Below are 20,588 nucleotides of genomic sequence, written 5' to 3'. Positions count from 1 at the left end.
ACTATCTCAATTCATTGACTGAAAACTGGCCTTCCTCAGTTCAGTTCAGTTCAATTCAGTCACTCAGTCACGTCCGACTCTTTGCGACCCCATGAATCGCAGCATGCCAGGCCTCCCTGTCCATCATCAACTCCCAGAGTTCACTCAGACTCACGCCCATCGAGTCCGTGATGCCATCCAGCCACCTCATCCTCTGTCGTCCCCTTCTCCTCCTGCCCCCAATCCCTCCCAGCATCAGAGTCTTTTCCAATGAGTCAACTCTTCACATGAGGTGGCCAAAGTACTGGAGCTTCAGCTTTAGCATCATTCCTTCCAAAGAAATCCCAGGGCTGATCTCCTTCAGAATGGACTGGTTGTATCTCCTTGCAGTCCAAGGGACTCTCAAGAGTCTTCTCCAACACCACACTTCAAAAGCATCAATTCTCCTTGGTACAATATAGAGAAAGGAATCCAGGAGCCAGAACCACTGAGGAATGGACTGTGAGCAGCCAGCCTCTAATCTGGAAAGACCCAGACAGCTGTCTTTGCCCCAAGACCTGGTGAAATCACTGGGAAAGGAGGCACTAGCCTTTTAGAAAGTACCCTGTGGCTTATCTCTGAAGGTCAGAGAGGGCCCCCTCTAGAGACACTGCCAGTGAGAGGGCTTCCTGATTGCAATGGGTGGGATGTGGCTAGCTGTTCATGAGATGCTCAGGACCAAAATAGATGGGCAGCTTGCAAAACTCTTACTTAATTCTTATCACCGAGAAAAAAACCCCAGCAGAGCCACCTTGGGAGGGTGCGGCCCCCTCCCAATTTCTGGGTCACTCAGAGCCCCCTCAGAGGCAAGTGGCCAAGCCTTTAGGCCCTGCGCTTCAACAGTGTGCAGTCCTGACAACCTTCCTCCTGGCCATTAACCAGGTGACCGAGAGCTCCCGGGAAAGATTTTGTGGGCTCTTGTACACGCTTGGTTAGCAGGCTATCTTGAACTAGACCAGGTGCAGATCCCAGTGGGCCCTCCCGTTTTTCCAGGCACAGCCTGATCGGAGCAGAGTGGTATAGCCCAACACCTGGAATGCGGCTGTTGTCCGCTCCAGCTCACTGCTTCTGTGCCTGCACCCTGCCGTCTCACTGTGCCACAGCCAAGGACAGGTGGCCCTGGCCACTCAGAAGAGGGCACCCCCTCTGGACGTCTGAGGTGGCACCCGCCGCACTTGGTGCTGCTGTGGCCCGTTAGTGGTGACCCAAAGCCTAGAGTCAGAGCACAAGGCAGGCAGCTCACCTGCCATCCGTGGGATCGACACTAACTAGATTTGGGTCGTCCTCCCCACCCATCAGTCCGCCTTAGCGCTACCAGCCCTGGACTCACTGACCAGCGCGACGGCTGGACCGCTGCTCCCCGAGCATGAAGGTGCCAAGGCCAAGGGATTTGCTGTCGCAAGAGTAGCCCATGACACGGAGGGCGAGGCCAGATCCCAAGGCTCCAGATAACAGTGAGGAAAGACAGAGGGATCTGGGCCTGAAAACATCAACAGCACATTAGCCAATCCTGGAACCGCCCAGCTTCCAGATTCCTTCATACATTCTTTCATTATTTACTGCCAAACAGAACAGAACAGAACAACCCCAAACAAACACCCGGCCCTGGGCTCCAGTCTGTGGCGGTGGGAGTCCCTCCCCGACCTGCACCCCTAGTGTGGGAGCCAGTGGTGGCCGAGCAGGACAGATTAGGCCCCAGGGCCAGACGCTCTGCGTCCGGTCCCCCTAACTCTGGACTCTGCTGGTTTAGTTTTTACACCCACGAAAGGAATGTTTCCACTAACAGACACCTCCAGGCTCCTCTGGCCAGAAGCTGAGACCAGCATCGATCAAGGGGACCACTCATGTGTTCAGGCAAATGGGATGGGTGAGGAAAGAAGGCGGGAGGCCTACCCTGGGCGGCTGGACCCTGACTGTCAGGGGGACAAACTTGCCACTTGAACACCCATAAGGAGGATGGAAGGAACTCGGGGATTCCTTGGGCGTGTCTTCACACGGCTGATCCCATGGCTCAAGGTGGGGCCGCGGGCTTCCCTATAGTCTGGATCCACCAGGGCCCGGAGCATTCTGGAGCAAAGGTTCCGGTTACCTGACCAGGCCTGTACCTTCACTTCTGGGGTGCTGGCTCTGGGCAGAGGTCCAGGGAGCGGGTAGGAGAGGAGGATGCTGTGGGTTTGTGGCTCATTGCTTCAGTGAGACTGGCGCTCCCCTGTGTGTGTCTGGAGCACGTTGATAACCAGCATTTCCTGTCTTCCTTTACCAGCTACGGTCCCCGACGGCGGTGATGGCCATGGTCAACAGTGTGGTTTAAACAAAGTGGTAGGTTTTTATGATGTCAAAGGACCACCATAGAGGTGCCCAAGATGGTGGGCCTGGACCCTGGGAGGGAGCTGGGGCTAGGGGCGCCTTCTGGGAAAGGGTGAAGCTGCATGGGGGCAGGGGAAGGCTTTGTGTGTCTCTGCTCTTGTTTTTGCAGGGCTAGAGGGGAAGAGGCGTGTGTAGTGGGGACAGCTGCCGTCCTGGCTGCCCAGCTTCTGGATCTCCCTCCCATTGGGTGAGTCCAGTGCCGCCTCCCTTCTCAAGGCCAGAACAGTCCAGGTGCTTGTTCTCTCAGACCCTGGCCAGGGGGAAGGGCACGTGGCCTGGGCCTGGCCAACCAGATGCTTCCACCGGGGCCTGGTGCCTGGAGCGTGTGTATCACAAAGAAGCGGGGACAGTTTAGAATTCTTGCCCCGCTTGCAGCAGGGGCAGCCTCCAGCGCCCAGAACCTGGTGGTGGCATTCTAACACAATGTCCCTGTGGGACCCTAGGTCCAGTTCCCTTGCCTTGCCCTAGATTCCGTGGGTCCTCCGGTCTCCTTTCCATATACCCTTCTGCCTGACCCTCCACATTGTGGGTGTCCTTTATTTGTGCTCAAGCACCCCATTGGTGGCCTTCTACGTTCTTTGCAAATTTCCACTTCTACAAACAATGCTGGGACGAGAATCTCTGCCCCCTTCCCTGTACACAAGTGGGAAGATTGATGGGGCCAAGATTCCGATCACCTACTGATCCTTCTCCCTGGAACACGCACACCCTCCTGCCATTTCCCCCACGCCTGCTGCCTCGCACGCTTCATTTCTCCACTGAGATCCACTAAAGTAGCTCCAGCCCGTGCCTCCCACCTTCCTTCCTCTGGTTTCCATCACCCATTATTCCCACTGGTCCTCACCCCAAGTGTTTGCTTACTTGTAATGGCCTGTCTCACCTACAAGACCACAGCAGCTTCACGGGGAAGGGACCACACTGGCTCATTACTGGATCCCAGGGCCTAGCGCATCATCCTCTGTCTCAACACCCTATGGACTCATCAGCCCATTCTGCGTGAACAAGAGAACTTGGGGGAACCACAGTACAATTTTAATGATCTCAGATAAGGGACAGCAGAGGGTGGAGAAAGTGAAAGGCCAGGTAGGAAACCCAACAGCTCCTGGCTCACATCTCATTGCTTCCCAACAAATTAGCTGGGCAGTTGAAGTGGGAGTTCTCAGCTTGTGAGTGCACTAGTTGAAGGAAGGAAGGAAGCGTTAGTCGCTCAGTTGTGTCCAACTCTTTGCAGCAAGTTGTCTCTGACTCTGCGACTCCGTGGACTGTAGCCTGCCAGGCTCCTCTGTCCATGGGATTCTCCAGGCAAGAATACTGGAGTGGGTTGCTATTCCCTTCTCCAGGGGATCCTCCCAACACAGGGGTTGAACCCAGGTCTCCTACATTGTGGGCAGATTCTTTACCATCTGAGCCACCAGGGAAGTCTGCAGTAGCTGAAGTCTTCCAGTAATTTCCGTAAGCTCAGAGAGATCAAGGGAAGCAGGGGGGCCACCTGGTGGCCGGTGGTTGGAGGTGGCTGCAGAGAGGATGTGGAGGGGAGGAAGGTGCCCAGCCTCTGGGCTCCTGCCCACCCCGACCTCCAGCCTCGAGTCTAGTCCATGCCCGTGGAGTTGGTCAGGTAGAAGGGACGGATGACGACTTGGAACCTGCTGAAGAGCCCTGCCGGGCAGGGGAAGAGGGAAGTGCTCCTGGAGCTGTTGGTACCCAGGGCACTGGGGATCAGGGCCTTCCAGCCCTTGAAGTCGATGACGTCTGCCACAAAGCTCCCCTCACAGTGCAGCAGGGCCTGGTTTTCATAGCCAATGGTGGGACTGGAGTAGCTGGACTTGGAGAGAGCCAGGAGTGGGGGGTCATCGGAGGAGCACGAGAACCCATAGTTCCAGCAGCTCTGGAGGGTGGGGAGGTAGACTAAAGACCAGGAGACGGAACTGGCCTGGAAGAGGAAGCTGGGGTGCTGGGGCGTCTGGAAGGACCGGTAGGGGCTGTAACTGGAGCTCATCACAGACTCGCTCCAGGTGGGCGAGGTATAAAGCCGGGGCTGGTAGGCGTCCTCGGTGAGGTTCAGGCCCCAGTACTGAGCCAGCAGCTCGAAGGGCACGGTGTGGAACTCCAAGGCCTGTAGTATCTTCTTCTGGAGGAGCGCCTCGTGACTCCAGTACAGGGACAGGTTAAACTGCAGCGAGAAGAGGTCCCGGGGTGGCATCATGGGGAACCGCACCTTCTCCACCAAGCCCTCCACTTCCTTGTGGGAGGTGCTCCTCTCCCGGCTCCACTCGTCCACAGCCCGCAGCAGGACCAGCTCGCTGGGCACCACTAGTTCGGTCCTGGAGAGCAGGTCTTGGAGCAGGCCCGGGGGGACGCTCAGCCAGGCCTCGGCCTGCGTCAGGGCCCCGAAGTTCCAGGCCAGGAACTGCACGCAGATCTCCTCCAGCACGGGGTCCCGGGTGGCCAGGGCGTAGGCGTAGAGCTCCAGGGGTGTCCGGAAAGAGGGGTCCTGGGGGATGAGGATGGCAAAGAGGTGCCCGCAGTAGCTCTGCAGCTGCTCGGCCTGGTAGGCAGAGGCGAGCTTGTGCAAACACTTCACTGACGACAGAGACACATCGATCCTCCGGGAGTAGAGGTACCTGAGGGGAGACGAGGGCTGACGCCTGGCTACACCCCTTCTCCCGAAGGACGACAGGTGTGCCCCGGTGCAGGTGTCTGGCTGACTGCTGATCCCCGGGGTGCCAGCTATTTCAGGGGGCATTTGGAGCCCCCTGACTTATCTCCTGAGTCAACCCCCATTCCAAGCTATGTGGGCCGAGAGCCAAGTGCATAGGCAGCTGGGCGGACCCCAGACACCCTGAGGATGTTGCTTCGTCCTCACTGATGGGGACGGTCCCGCCACCTCCTCCATCATCACCGTCATCTTCATGGGCTGGGCCCCGACACCAGGACCCGCTGGCCATCCGGGGCTCTGCCCTTCCCTCTCCCCTGTCACACCCCTGGGCAGAACTCTTGATTTCCCCACTGGGTGCCCATGGGTGCTCTGCCCCAGCACCTGTCTGGTGCCCCCATGACATGGGCATCATCATGGGTCACTTCCTGTCTGCCATCCCTGCCAGCTGTGAGCCCTGTGGGTGGCACCCAGTCTATGCCACCCACCGTGTAACTCAGTGTGCCACCAGGAGGCACTTTGCTCATGAAGACACGTGTGGAGGGAGCCTGCTGGGAGGGGAAACGCCAGGCAATGGCCCCTGCCGTCTCCTGGGAGATGGTGAATGGGGCCCTGCTTTGGAAAGAACCAAACTCTGTCCACCACTTCTCTCGAATGACGAGCCTTCCAGGGAGCCTCAGACTTGCTGGCTTCCCCATCACTTGAACACGGAGCCTCGGGTGCCCAGAAAGGAGCCGGGACCCCACAGAGTCCAGTGGCAGCAGCAAGGGTGGGCCGGTCCTCGTCCCACCTGCCGCTCTGCCCTGATGTGCTCAGTACATCCTGTGATTCTGTTGCTGAATGTGAACTCGAGAACCAAAATGGTCATCTGCACCACGTGGGGGCTGCCGGGCAGAGGGAAGGGGAGTGGGGGTGGTGTAGGCAGTGAACCAGGGTCTCCAGAGACCCTCTAGGGCCTGGGTGGGGCTCATTGCTGCCTCTCTGCCTTAGAGGAGGGAGAGAGACAGAGAGAGAGGGAGGGAGCGAGAGACACAAAGATACAGGGCAACAGGAAGATAGAGACGGAGTGAGAGGCAGAAGGAGACAGGAAGGCAGAGAGAGACAGAGAGAGCAAGCTGGAGCACATGGCTAGACAGTCCAGAGAACCGCTGACTCTGACCGAGGGCGGTGACTGCCGAGAGGCTGGGACCAGGCACAGACGCATCACAGACCTCAGCCCTGCTGGGAGGGGTGCAGGACAGCGGCCAAGCTCTCATCCTCGGCTGAAAAGACGCCATTTAATCTTTTTAAACTGCCATTTGCTATTTCCTCTTAAATGTCACTTTCGGCTAGCTACAACTTTGGGTCATGAGAGAGAACAGCTTTTCATACACTTGGTTCTCTCTTTAAGCTGATGCTCCCAGAACGCCAGTCCCTGGGAAGCCCGCCCGAGGTGGTAACATAGAGACCCCCCAGCAGGATGGTCTGCGGGGGAAGGGGCCTCGGGGGCCACTCTCAGCTGGGAGATGGGCTCCCAGCGTGGATGGCCCGCTGGTTAGACTGCCGCCTGGACGGTGCCACCTGGGAATTTTCTCCCCACTTTCTTCCGGCAGCAGACTTGGATTCCTGTTTCTTTAAAAAAAACTTTCGCAGGAGCAGATCAGTGAGGTGAAAAGAGGAAGAATGTCTTTGATAGTTTTTTTGGGGTGCTTATGACACCCGAGAGACAGGTGTGGTGTGCGTGTGTGTGTGTGTATGTGTGAGGGCTGACCCATTTCTCACAGTCCCTGTGGAAAGAATACATAAGAATGTGTGTGCAAAGGTGAGGACGTGTGGCTGTGAAAGTGAGTGTGCACACGTGTGGGTGTGTGAGCATGTGTGCGCACAAGTGAGAGAGCACGTATGTGGTTGCCCTCGCGTGTGTTCAGGTGAGCACAGCTGCGGTTGGTGTCGCGTCCCTCGTCCCTGGGGTTTTCCTTTGGCAGGGACGCTGCCCGGTCCCTGGGCCCGGCCCCGAGGCCACTCACCTGATGAAGTCCTTAACGGTGGGCACACACTCAGCATCCACCTCCATGGTGACCCTACTGCCCGGCTCCTTCCACAGGCCATGGGCCTCGGGGTTGGTGGACAGGATCAGCTTGTGGGCGCAGATGGCCAGCTCGTCCTCCTCACGCACCTTCACCCTGATGAACAGGTCACAGCCCTTCTGGCTCTCAAAGATCTGCTCTAGAGCCGCGGGGAGCTCGCCGGATAGGTCGAGGGTGTAGACACCTCTGGTTTCTATGGAGGGGGATGCATGTTAGGAGGGGCCCCGGCACTCGCTTCCTCTGTGACCCGAAAACACAGAGTTTTGCTCCCCGGAGTCAGATTCTTCCCTTAAACTGTGGATCCTGCCTTATCAGCTCAGAAAGGCTTCTGGGGAGATGAGGAAAGAACAGCCCTGGAAAACAGGGTGCCGTCGCCCCCCGTGGCCCAGAGCCCCACCCCGTCAAACACCCCTATGTTGTAGCTCACCTGCCCCCCCAACATTCAGATGGCACATCTTGGGGGGATCTGGAGGGGCTGACTTCCAGAACTTGGGGTCCTATCCCGATCAGTCAGTCACCCAGATGTGACTGTCTAAAACCTGAACCTCCTGCCTCGTCTGGTCTGAAGAGTGTCCCACGGCAATGTGGTTTAGAGCTCTGGGGTCCTTGGCAGCCTCCTACAAGGGACTGAAGCCTAGAGAAGCTCCTGGAAGTTCCCAGCCTGGTTTGGAGGTGATGCACCCCCTTTCCCAGCAGAAACAGAAGGCTGCCGATTCAAGGGGTGAGCCTGCAGTGTGCAGACGTGGGGAGCACAGGCACCTCGCTTCGCTGTGCGTTGCCATGTTTCTCAGAAACTGAAGGGTGCGACAGTGTCTTGCTATTTTTCTTCTGATGACATTTGCTCACTTTGCGTCTCTGCGTCATGGTTTGGCAATTCTCAGTGATATTCGATGTTACTATTGCAAAAAGATTATGACTTGCTGAAGGTTCGGAGGGTAGTTAGCAATTTTCAGCACTCAAGTACTGGGTTCTTTTGGCTGTAACTCATGGCATGCAGGATCCTAGTTCCCTGACTGGGACTTCCCTGCTGGTACTGAGATTATGACTCCACACTTCCAATGCAGAGGACATGGGTTCAATTCCCTGTGCCCGGTGACAACTGCTTCCTGTCTCAGGGGGATTCTTTACTGTGGTAGGAACTGTGGGCTTTCCCGCCCCTCCTGGAAAGCGGGCATCACCTGCGAACCTTCGCGTAGGGAGGCGTGTAATTCACGTGGAGCCGGGGAGCCGGCCTGACCACCGTCCCTGGGATCCAGGCCTCGGGCCTCTGGGGCCCAGGATGGGGCTCACCGTTGGTGCAGATTACGCTGGCGTCCTCATCGTGTCTGCAGTTGCTCCGCATCCAGCCCAGGGATGAGCAGTTGGCCAGCGAGGGCTCTGTCCCCGTGCACCTCACCTCGTCCAGCATGATAGGGCCGTGTCCTGGAAGCACAGCAAGGATGACAGAGCCTGGAGGGGGAGCTGGGGCTCTCGGCCCTGGGAGGAAGGCCCTCCCAACAGTGCTGCTTCCCCAAGAAGCCTAGTAAAGGACAGTCGCGGTTACGCACAGAGATGGAGAAAAGCACTCTGCAATCCTGCCTCCCAGTAAAGCAGCCCCTGGTTGGTGACGTAACCCCCAGCGTGGGTCCACGTGGGCAGGTGCTTTCACCCGGTACTCTCGTGTGACTACTTGAGCATGGGTCCAGATCTATTATTGAAACTCTGTACCATGAACTAGCCTTGTTCAACCCGGTCGGTTGGCTTTGTAGATGTCAAACAATTATTGCGTAACTTATGCATCTACTCCTGTGATTGAATACATGGATGATTTCTCATTTTTTCAGAATCATAGGCACTGCACACAGACTTTTCTTTTAGGGGGAAACTGTTTCAAGAAGGTAAAGTCCGGAGTGGAGTTTCTGGGCTGGAGGGAACAGTCTCCAGGCAAGTGTGAGTGCAGGCTGGGCTGCCAGCTCTTGGCCAGCGCAGGGCTTCTACCCCTTGGAAACCTTTGCCAGTGGTGGGAATGCCGTTTGCACGCCTTGGGTATGACCCTTTCCTGGGCCTGGTTCCTTGGCAGCGCGTCCTGCTCTGGGGCACCCGTGGGTTACCTGGCCCGAAGGCGGCCCCGCCCAGAGCCTCGGTGGCGTTCAGGAAGCCCAGGGCTCGGCAGACGACGCTGGCGTCTGTCAGGTCCCACATGTTCTCACACACTGTCCCCCACTGGCCGCTGTAGTAGATCTCCACGCGGCCCTCGTTGGCGGAGCCCCCATCGGCCAGCCGCATGTCACCGTCTTTCACGCCTGCGGGCTCTCAAGGGAGAGCAGAGGTCAGCAAGAATGGAAGCTGAGCGCTGGGCCTTCATCCCTGGGCGGAAGCATGGCCACCCCACACTCCTGGGGGCCATGGGCTCTCGTGGGGGTGGTAGAGTTCTCCCCAACAGGGGTGAACCCTGGACCTTAGCTTTGAACACCCCATCCATCCTCGAGGGGATCACCCCCTGGGAGGAGTGAAAAATACACATAGACACCCCCCTCCATACACACACTGAGGGTGTAGATGTCCCCTTTCTAGTCCTTGGGGTCTGAGTCCTTCGTGCCATTGATAGAGAAGGGCCAGGGGGGCGCTTGGTGCCACCTGAGAGTGGAGTGGCAGGACCCCAAGGGAAGAATAGGCCCACACCGGCCCCACCTGTGGGTGTCTGGGGCCTGGGGTGCAGGTGGGCACCATGGCAAGGAGTGCTGGGAGAGATGTTTGGGAAGGCCTGGGGGCAAAGGTCTAGAGCGCCCTGGAAACACAGGAAGAGTATGCCAGACCAGGAGAGAACACAGGGTCCCAGCTCCACACTCGTTCTTCTGGGACTCAGCCTGCTGACCTCCCCACCCAGCCCCACCTCAGCCCCTGCTGGAGCCAACAGTGTCAGGCAGGAGCCGGGTGCCAGGTCAAAGGGCACTTCTCAGATGGGGTGTAACAGCCCTTCCATGGGGTCACTTGGAAGAGGAAGGGCCTCTGAGTGTGAAGAGCGTGAGGACAGGTGTTCAGGACTCTGGAAGCTGACTGTCCAAAGGGCACTGACCCCAGGCCCCTCGGGGCTCAGCCATTCTGTGAGCCCCTCCTGCCTGGTCCCTCTGGTTCCGGCTGGATGAGAATGGAGCCCCCTGGCCTCCTCTCCAAATCTCCAAGCCATGAGTGGGGGCAGCCAGGGCTTCACGCAGGAGCGAAGACCCGGGCTGGCCCCTGTAACCCAGGCACCAGGCAGAACACCGCCTTGACTTTCTGCAAGGGGAAGGGGCCGACCTTGTAGAGCAAGGTCACAGACCGCTGCTCTCAGGATTCCAGGGGCTCAGCTCACCTTGAGTCCCCACGACCAGCAGCCACATCCAGACGAGCCGTAGAGGGGCCATGGCCTTGCCTGGGAGTCCCTTGTCCTGCAGCGAAAGGAGGCAGTAGAGTGAGAGGGTGGAGCTGGACAGGCCTTGGGCCCTCCTTGTGGAGGGTGCTCTGGGTGTCCCAGCGGGGGCCCTCACCTCGTCTGAAGGTGGTCCTCCAAGGATGAGGAAGACTTTCCCAGATGAAGGGAGTGTCTCTGGGCAGTGAGGACAGTGGGGCGAGGTGGGGTGGGGGTGGGGTGGAAAGGTGCCCATATCAGAAAGCTAGGCCCTGGGCGTGACTGTCAGGGGGCATGGGTGGGAAGGGCGGGGAGGGAGGAGGCAGAGGGTGCAGGGCCGAGATTGGGGGGGCCTGGGGGAGCCCGCTGAAGGTGGCTGAGAGATGGCAGGGATGGCTCAGATGGCAGGCCAGCCTGCGAGAGTACCCTGAGGTCTGCAGCTGCCGAAGAACATTGCGCGAAATGGACCATGTGGAACCTGGAAGGGAGGGGGACGAGGGTGGGTAGGGTTGGGAGGGAGGGGGACGAGGGTGGGTAGGGCTGTAAGGGAGGGGGACGAGGGTGGGTAGGGCTGGGAGGGAGGGGGACGAGGGTGGGTAGGGCGGGGAGGGAGGGGGACGAGGGTGGGTAGGGTGGGGAGGGAGGGGGACGAGGGTGGGTAGGGTGGGGAGGGAGGGGGACGAGGGTGGGTAGGACGAGGGTGGGTAGGGCTGGGAGGGAGGGGGACGAGGGTGGGTAGGGCGGGGAGGGAGGGGGACGAGGGTGGGTAGGGCTGGGAGGGAGGGGGACGAGGGTGGGTAGGGCGGGGAGGGAGGGGGACGAGGGTGGGCAGGGCGGGGAGGGAGGGGGACGAGGGTGGGCAGGGCGGGGAGGGAGGGGGACGAGGGTGGGCAGGGCGGGGAGGGAGGGGGACGAGGGTGGGCAGGGCGGGGAGGGAGGGGGACGAGGGTGGGCAGGGCGGGGAGGGAGGGGGACGAGGGTGGGCAGGGCGGGGAGGGAGGGGGACGAGGGTGGGCAGGGCGGGGAGGGAGGGGGACGAGGGTGGGCAGGGCGGGGAGGGAGGGGGACGAGGGTGGGCAGGGCTGGGAGGGAGGGGGACGAGGGTGGGCAGGGCGGGGAGGGAGGGGGACGAGGGTGGGCAGGGCGGGGAGGGAGGGGGACGAGGGTGGGCAGGGCGGGGAGGGAGGGGGACGAGGGTGGGCAGGGCGGGGAGGGAGGGGGACGAGGGTGGGCAGGGCGGGGAGGGAGGGGGACGAGGGTGGGCAGGGCGGGGAGGGAGGGGGACGAGGGTGGGCAGGGCGGGGAGGGAGGGGGACGAGGGTGGGCAGGGCGGGGAGGGAGGGGGACGAGGGTGGGCAGGGCTGGGAGGGAGGGGGACGAGGGTGGGCAGGGCTGGGAGGGAGGGGGACGAGGGTGGGCAGGGCTGGGAGGGAGGGGGACGAGGGTGGGCAGGGCTGGGAGGGAGGGGGACGAGGGTGGGTAGGGTTGGGAGGGAGGGGGACGAGGGTGGGTAGGGTGGGGAGACGTGTCAGGAGGAGACCACAGAAACCCGCGCAGGGGTGACAATGGACGGAGAGCAGTGGAGAGACTGGGCTGGGGGTGGGCGCTGGGCGGGCCGGGGAGAGGGCTGAGGGCTAAGAGCCAGGCCTCTGCCTGGGCAGCTGGGTGGGGCTGGGGGGAGACTGGGGGAGGGGAACGAGATGAGAGGACACTCCTGGCCTGGCACTGCCACAAGGTCAGTGTCCCCAAGAAACAGAGGCTGGAGGAGGTGGGGGACCACCAAGGCCACACAGCCAGCCCTGGGGAAGGGGAGCAGGGGGGACCCAAGTCTCTCCGCTTTTGCCGGGGGTCTTGCCTCTGTAACTCTCACAGCTCGCTTTTTCTCTTCGCCCACATCCTGCCCCTCACCTGCCTCCCTCCCTTCATGTCCGCATACCAGCACAGTGAGGTGGGAAGAGGGGCATGGAGGGGGTGCAGAGAGCCCTGCTGCTCTGGCCCAGAGAGGGCCTTGCGACACCCACGCCCCGCCTCAGGGCCCAGCCAGCAGGGCTGTGGCTGCTGTTGTTGCACCCCTCGAGTCAGGGCCTGGTAACCAGACCCTCCGGGGGCTCCCAGGCACGAGGGTCTGCCGACACTGAACACAGTCCCTGGACCAGACTGCTCACACCACTGGCTCATGGAATCCTGACCACGACCTTGAGAAAGACCTTGTTGATCCCACCTTCAAGTGAGGGGGCTAAAGCCCGGAAGGGTAGCCAGCTCTGCTCACACAGCTGGGGAGCTGTGGGTGGTGAGTGGCCGTGGGGGAATCTGCCCAGCAGCCACCCTCTCTTCATTACACTGATGGCCGAGTGGCCAGGATGACCAACCACCCAGCACACCAACTGTCCTGGTTTTCGCACTGGAAGTCCCATGTCCTGGGACATACCCTTGGTCCTAGGCACATGGGGACAGCTGGTCACCCTCTGCACTCTCCAGAGAGTGGCGGCCACCAGCTTTGCTCACCCTGAGACACGAACCCAGGGTCCCAGGCAGATGGCCAATCAGGCACTTGGCTCATGGTATGCAAATGTCACTGCCCCTCCGGCTGGCTCTGGCCACCCATTTTTGCCTGACTCATTGGAGAGATGGGGCAGAATTGTCTGCCTGGGGCCATTCCACACTCTTGCGCAAATTGGGGAAAGGTGCAGCCTGAGCTGAAATGGTAACCCACTCCAGTACTCTTGCCTGGAAAATCCCATGGATGGAGGAGCCTGATAGGCTGCAGTCCATGGGGTCGCTAGGAGTCAGACATGACTGAGTGACTTCACTTTCACTTTTCACTTTCATGCATTGGAGAAGGAAATGGTAACCCACTCCAGTGTTCTTGCCTGGAGAATCCCAGGGACAGGGGAGCCTGGTGGGCTGCCGTCTGTGGGGTCGCACAGAGTTGGACACGACTGAAGCTGCTTATCAGCAGCAGCAGCAGCAACAGCCTGAGCTGAAAAGCACTGATCGGAGAGAGTGCCTCGGCTGAACTGCTTGCCCCTTTGGGTGGTCTCCTTGTGCACCAGTGAACAACCTGCCCAAATGGACAGAGAGACACAGGAGCAGCAGTGATGGTCCCTAGTTTCAGGAGGAGCATCAGATCCCTAACTGAGCACAGGCAGGGAGACTTGGCCACTGTAAGATTATACTGTATAAAGAGAGGGACACCCACCTGAGAGCAAGAGGTTACCAGCTTACCTGCCTGGGGCACCTGCAGATGGCTGTCCTAAGGCCTCCCACTTGCAAAGGAACCTCCAGCCCCAAAAAAACCCTCCCAGTACAGAGTATGTCAGGTTGGTCCCAGGAAGCGCTTCAGAAAGCTCAGTCTAGTTTCGATTTCGAGAAACCACCTGACCCTGTTTCCTTCTGGGGTTGGCTGCTGCCAAGGCTTCCTGCTCCCCTCCCCGCCCTTGGCTCTGACTGGGGGCGGCTGGGATGGCGGTGGGGAGGATGGCAGCCGCCCAAGGCTGCAGTCTGGCTGATTCTGCTCTGGTTACAGAGCAAGGCGGCGGCGCCAGGGGTGGGTGCTGGGGGAGGGGAGAGGAAGGGCAGCAGGCGTCAGCGGTCAGAAGAGCAGAGGATGGGCGTGGACAGGTTCTGTCTGCATCCAGGGACCGTGGGCTCTTTCACTGTACGCCCATGCCCGTCTCCTGGGTCTCACGTGTTGCTGGGGGCAGCGGTAGGGGGGCTGCTCGCTCTGCTCTAAGCACTTGACATGCCTGGCCTGAACATCTCATCCCTCTGGGGCAGGGGCAGAGCCTCTGGGGTGGACTTTGTTCTGCCCCTCCCACACCCACTCCCTTTCCTTCCCTCTGACAGAGAGCCTGCACCTCGATTTCCCCTGGGGAAGCACTCTGGGTCTGGCCTGAGTCTGGCAGGTTGGAGACAATGGTGTCAGGGAGGTGTTGTGATCCCAGCCCTCTGAGGGGTCAGTTTTAGACTGCTGGAAGGAGACCCTGTAGGGAGCAGGCGGCCTGGAGGCGCTGATGCCCCTGGTGCCCCCGACTGTGCCCTGAGGAAAGCCCAGCTGAGGATGCAGGTGAGGGCAGAGCTGAGAGAGGGAGGAACCTAGGTCCTGATGCTATGGTTTGAGCACCTGTGTCCCCCTGGCCTGAACTCAAGGCCAAGCCCTGGCTTCAAGGCCAGATGAGGCGTCAACATCCTATTTTGTTTCTGTCATTTGCATCCCAGGTTCTGGACGAGAGTTATCCCCTAGGAATGTCCCCAGGTCTCTCTAACCTGCTGGCTGTCACCCTGGTCGGCTCCTGAGAATCACCCAGGAGTCTCACAAACTCCCAGTGTCCAGATCCACAATCTCTGGGGTGGGGACAGGCGTTGGCCTTAAAGCCTTGCAGGTGGTTCTATGTACAGCCAGGGCTGAGAACCATCAGTAGGGAGACAGAGTTTCCCTGGCAGCTCTTGAGTCCAAGAGAGTGAGCCCTCGGGTCAACCATCCAATGACTATTTGCCCAAAACGTGAGGTTTGAGGGGACTATGGGCTCATATGATCCCCTCCAAAGAAGCTGTAAAGCTCCGTGGGGGGAAAGGGGAGTGGAGCCGCAGAAACAGAAGTGGCAGAAGAGACTGGAGAGATTTAACATCCCACCCAACTGAAGGAGCCTCAGTGCTGGCTGTCACAGAAACCCTGGCCTTGTCACTTCTAGCCTCCATTGGTTCCTTGCCCCAGTAAGGAGCTGGTCAGGGTCAAGAGTGCAGAGGAAGTCCTTTGGGAGGAACTGGTGGCGATGTTGGAAAAACCCAAGCTGCCGAAGGGTTTGGGATCAAAGCAGGGGTGATGTTCCCCTCCGGCCTTTCCAGTCTTCTGCCCACTAAGGGAACTGGAACAAGAATTGAGGCCATCTGCTCCAGACAGAAGTGACTAAGCTGTGATAAGGAGACCATCCGTGAAAGTCTCGGCTCCACAGATAATCGGGCCGGTGGGGACCATGCGGATGCGGCTGCTATAAGCAGGCAGCCACAGCTGACACAGTCGGAGTGTGCTGGGGGCTGTCAGAGACCAGAGCCCGTATGAAGCCTTTAGACTTTCTTTCGTGCCTCCTCTCCTGCTCCGACACACAGGGGGACGCTGCCTGTGATGCTAACACAGAGACAGCTGGCACGGCTATCATCTTTGATGGGACCCATTCAATACTCCCAACCTCTACAGGAAGTTGTTGTTCAGCCACTCAGTCATATCCGACTCTTTGCGACTCCAAGGACTGCAGCACGCCAGGCTTCCCTGTCCTTCACTATCTTCCAGAGTTTGCTCAAACTCATATCCATGGAATCGGTGATGCCATCCAACCATCCCATCCTCTGCCGCCCCCTTCTCCTCCTGCCTTCAATCTTTCCCAGCATCAGGGTCTTTTCCAATGAGTCGGCTCTTTGCATCAAGTGCTCAAAGTGTTGGGAGCTTCAGCTTCAGCATCAGTACTTCCAATGAGTATTCAGGGTTGATTTCCTTTAGGACTGACTGATTCAATCTCCTTGCTGTCCAATGGACTCTCAAGAGTCTTCTCTAGCACCTCAGTTAGAAAACATCGATTATTTGGCACTCAGCCTTATGGTCCAACTCTCACATCCATACATGACTACTAGAAAAACAATAGCTTTGACTATATGGACCTTTGTCGGCAAAATGATGTCTGCTGTCTAGGTTTTAAAATGCTGTCATAGCTTTTCTTCCAAGGAACTCTTATTAACTCTTTTTTTAAAAGTTTACTTATGTATTATTTTTGTTGCACTGGGTCTTCGTTGCTTTCTCGTTGCTTTCCCTAGTTGCCTCTAGTTGCTTCTTCGTTGCTTTCTCTAACTGCAGCGAGCAGGGGCTGCTCTCTAGCTGTCCTGCGTGGGCTCCGCACTGTGCTGGCTTCTCTTGTTGTGGAGCACAGGCTGTAGGCACATGGGCTCAGCAGTTGTGGCACACAGGCTTAGCTGCCCCGAGGCATGTGGAATCTTCCCGGACCAGAGATCGAACCCGTGTTCCCTGAATTGGCAGGCAGATTCTTAACCACTGGACCACCAGGGAAGTGCTCTTATTAACTCTTTAATAGATGAGAAAACAGGTGCAGAGAGGGGAAGCCCACCCAGTTACACAGCCAAGAAGGGGGACTGATGGCATGTCAACCACTTTTTCAAAAAACTGACTTGAGATCTGATAATTTACATACAATAAAGTGCATCAATTTAATGAGCTTTGGCAAATGTATACAGATGGTAACCATGACAACCGCAATACAGAGAACATTCTTATCATCCCTCAATGTTCTCTTAGGCCCTTTGCTGACAATCTCCTCTACCAGCCCCCAACCTTGGCAACTGGTGATCTGCTTACTCTTACTGTGTGGATCACAATAAACTGTGGAACATTCTTCAGGAGATGGGAATATCAAACCACCTGACCTACCTCTTGAGAAATCTGCATGCAGGTCAGGAAGCAACAGTTAGAACTGGACATGGAACAACAGACTGGTTCCAAATAGGAAAAGGAGTACATCCGGTACATCATGGCATCCGGTCCCATCACTTCATGGCAAATAGATGGCGAAACAGTGGAAATAGTGGCTGACTTTATTTTTCTGGGCTCCAAGATTGCTGCAGATGGTGATTGCAGCCATGAAATTAAAAGATGCTTACTCCTTGGAAGGAAAGTTATGATCAGCCTAGACAGCATATTAAAAAGCAGAGACATTACTTTGCCAACAAAGGTCCATCTAGTCAAGGCTATGGATTTTCCAGTGGTCATGCATGGATGTGAGAGTTGGACTGTGAAGAAGGCTGACTGCCAAAGAATTGATGCTTTTGAACTGTGGTGTTGGAGAAGACTCTTGAGAGTCCCTTGGACTGCAAGGAGCTCCAGCCAGTCCATCCTGAAGGAGATCAGCCCTGGTTTGTAAGAGACAGGAAGAATAAAAGAAAAGCAGGCCCCGGCAAGGGCCACAAAAGAAATTCATAATTATTGATAAGCTGGATGCTATAAGGCATGAAACTCTTGGAACAAGTCCAAAGGGAACAGTTCATAATCGTGAAAACAAGATATGACCCTGGGGTCGGAAAACCGACCCCAGACTGTTTCTCAACTCGCGTCTCAGAGTCACATGTTTTACATATCTGGTGGAAAATCTACAGATAAGAGTATTAGTCTTACTTACTGATTTGTTATTGATTGCTATTTCTTAATTACTCAATGGTTAATGATGATTTTGTTCTTTGGCCCTGAAGGCCACATGAGTTATAGTTTTAACTCCCCGCTTATTCTTTCATTCATAGCTGAAAGTACAATAAAGCTGGGTTGGATTCAGTTTCGGCACCTTCACCTGGAGTGGTGTTGGTCCCCTGATCCTTGCTTTTCTCTGAATTCTTGTGTCTCGTTTCTCATTCTCTCGCTGTATCGTGCTGTTGGAAACCCTGGTTGTCAAGCTGGACTCGACACTGGTTGTTCATTGGAAAGACTGATGTTGAAGCTGAAACTCCAATACTTTGGGACCTGATGCAAAGAGCTGACTCATTTGAAAAGACTGTGATGCTGGGAAAGATTGAGGGCAGGAGGAGAAGGTGATGACAGAGGATGAGATGGTTAGATGGCATCACCGACTCAATGGACATGAGTTTGAGTAAACTCTGGGAGTTGGTTATGGACAGGAAGGCCTGGCGTGCTGCGGTTCATGGGGTCGCAAAGAGTCGGACACGACTGAGCAACCGAACTGAACTGAACAGTTTCAGGCATCCAATGGAGTCTTGGAAAGTATCTTCTGCAGATACAGGGGTCAGGGTGGGGGGCAGCTACTGTATTACACATAAAACTGTTAACAACATTTGGAGACAAGTCTTTGTGTGAATGTCAGTTTTTATCTTTTGTGGAGGGACAGGATTACTGGGTCCCAAGTAATAGAGGAAAAGAACAGAATGGGAAAGACTAGAGATCTCTTCAAGAAAATTAGAGATACCAAGGGAACATTTCATGCAAAGATGGGCTTGATAAAGGACAGAAATGGTATGGACCTAACAGAAGCAGAAGATATTAAGAAGAGGTGAAAAGAATACACAGAAGAACTGTACAAAAAAGATCTTCACGACCCGGATAATCACGATGGTGTGATCACTCACTAGAGCCAGACATCTTGGAATGTGAAGTCAAGTGGGCCTTAGAAAGCATCACTATGAACAAAGCTAGTGGAGGTGATGGAATTCCAGTTGAGCTGTTTCAAATCCTGAAAGACGATGCTGTGAAAGTGCTGCACTCAATATGCCAGCAAATTTGGAAAACTCAGCAGTGGCCACAGGACTGGAAAAGGTCAGTTTTCATTCCAATCCCAAAGAAAGGCAATGCCAAAGAATGCTCAAACTACCGCACAATTGCACTCATCTCATACTAGTAAAGTAATGCTCAAAATTCTCCAAGCCAGGCTTCAGCAATACGTGAACCGTGAACTTCCTGTTGTTCAAGCTGGTTTTAGAAAAGGCAGAGGAACCAGAGAGCAAATTGCCAACATCCACTGGATCATGGAAAAAGCAAGAGAATTCCAGAAAAACATTTATTTCTGCTTTATTGACTACGTCAAAGCCTTTGACTGTGTGGATCACAATAAACTGTGGAAAATTCTGAAAGAGATGGGAATACCAGACCACCTGACCTGCCTCTTGAGAAATCTGTATGCAGGTCAGAAAGCAACAGTTAGAACTGGACATGGAACAGACTGGTTCCAAATAGGAAAAGGAGTACGTCAAAGCTGTATATTGTCACCCTGCTTATTTAACTTATATGCAAAGCACATCATGAGAAACACTGGACTGGAAGAAACACAAGCTGGAATCAAGATTGCCAGGAGAAATATCATTAACCTCAGATATGCAGATGACACCACCCTTATGGCAGAAAGTGAAGAGGAACTAAAGAGCCTCTTGATGAAAGTGAAAGAGGAGAGCGAAAAAGTTGGCTTAAAGCTCAACATTCAGAAAACGAAGATTATGGCATCTGGTCCCATCACTTCATGGGAAATAGATGGGGAAACAGTGGAAACAGTGCCAGGCTTTATTTTTTTGGGCTCCAAAATCACTGCAGATGGTGACTGCAGCCATGAAATGAAAAGACGCTTACTCCTTGGAAGAAAAGTTATGATCAACCTAGATAGCATAATGAAAAGCAGAGACATTACTTTACCGACTAAGATCCGTCTAGTCAAGGCTATGGTTTTTCCTGTGGTCATGTATGGATGTGAGAGTTGGACTGTGAAGAGAAGGCTGAGCGCTGAAGAATTGATGCTTTTGAACTGTGGTGTTGGAGAAGACTCTTGAGAGTCCCTTGGATTGCAAGGAGATCCAACCAGTCCATTCTGAAGATCAGCCCTGGGATTTCTTTGGAAGGAATGATGCTAAAGCTGAAACTCCAGTACTTTGGCCACCTCATGTGAAGAGTTGACTCACTGGAAAAGACTCTGATGCTGGGAGGGATTCGGGGCAGGAGGAGAAGGGGCAACCGAGGATGAGGTGGCTGGATGGCATCACTGACTCGATGGGCGTGAGTCTGAGTGAACTCCGGGAGTTGGTGATGGACAGGGAGGCCTGGCGTGCTGCGATTCATGGGGTCGCAAAGAGTCGGACACGACTGAGCGACTGAACTGAACTGAACTGATGGTCGGTGTATGTTTAACTTCTTAAGAAACTGTCAAATTTCCAAAGTGGCTGAGCCCATTTTTGCATCCCTAGTGGCACTTCCTATTACTGTTTCAGAGGCTTTAAATGCTCACCAATACTTGGTATTGCCAGTCGACAGGATTTTATACTTTCAGCATATAGATCTTGTACATATTTTGTTAGACTTTTATCTATTTCACATTTTGGGGTGCTATTATAAATGCTGCTGTCTCAAAAAATTTCCAGTTGTTCACTGCACAGAAATAACACTAATTTCCGTATGTGAACTGTGTATCCTTCAGCTCTGCTAAACTCAGCTGTTAGGTCTTTTTTGAGTTGTCCTTAGGGTTTTCCTATCTAGTTGAACTTGTCCTTGGTGAAAAAAGACAGTTTTACCATTTCTTTCCCAGTCTACAGATTCTCCTTTTTCTTGCCTAATTGCACTGTCCGGGACCTC

General features: G+C 55.9%; 1 protein-coding gene across 3 annotated transcripts; it reads right to left on the bottom strand.

Annotated features, from left to right (window-relative positions):
- Nucleotides 1-3,395: 3,395 nt before the first annotated feature.
- On the bottom strand, nucleotides 3,396-13,984 carry LGALS3BP (galectin 3 binding protein). Of its 3 annotated transcripts, none has more exons than XM_069541981.1 (6): nucleotides 13,697-13,984; nucleotides 10,436-10,511; nucleotides 9,195-9,386; nucleotides 8,395-8,526; nucleotides 7,045-7,297; nucleotides 3,396-5,006 (listed from the first exon to the last, which is right to left on the bottom strand). In XM_069541981.1, the coding sequence occupies exons 2-6, from the start codon at nucleotides 10,485-10,487 to the stop codon at nucleotides 3,974-3,976; spliced, it is 1,662 nt and encodes a 553-aa protein (XP_069398082.1). In that variant the 5' UTR covers nucleotides 10,488-10,511; nucleotides 13,697-13,984; the 3' UTR covers nucleotides 3,396-3,973. The 3 variants fall into 3 exon arrangements, with proteins under 3 accessions (XP_069398082.1, XP_069398080.1, XP_069398083.1); XM_069541979.1 differs by having other exon boundaries at nucleotides 9,195-9,395; nucleotides 13,697-13,856; XM_069541982.1 differs by lacking the exon at nucleotides 9,195-9,386 and having other exon boundaries at nucleotides 13,697-13,841.
- Nucleotides 13,985-20,588: the final 6,604 nt, after the last annotated feature.

The sequence above is a fragment of the Ovis canadensis genome, chromosome 11 (genome assembly GCF_042477335.2).
Source record: "Ovis canadensis isolate MfBH-ARS-UI-01 breed Bighorn chromosome 11, ARS-UI_OviCan_v2, whole genome shotgun sequence".
NCBI lineage: Eukaryota > Metazoa > Chordata > Mammalia > Artiodactyla > Bovidae > Ovis > Ovis canadensis.
This window is presented reverse-complemented; position numbering and strand designations above follow the sequence as displayed.

What these genes read in the sequence shown, in the direction of transcription:
- LGALS3BP (XM_069541979.1), bottom strand. Translation starts at nt 10,487, where the DNA reads ATGGCCCCTCTACGGCTCGTCTGGATGTGGCTGCTGGTCGTGGGGACT. An exon ending in GCTGGTCGTGGGGACTCAAG is followed by an intron (nt 9,396 to 10,435) that starts GTGAGCTGAGCC and finishes CTCTCCCTTGAG; the next exon opens with AGCCCGCAGGCGTGAAAGAC. An exon ending in ACCGTTAAGGACTTCATCAG is followed by an intron (nt 5,007 to 7,044) that starts GTGAGTGGCCTC and finishes GTCTCCCCTCAG; the next exon opens with GTACCTCTACTCCCGGAGGA.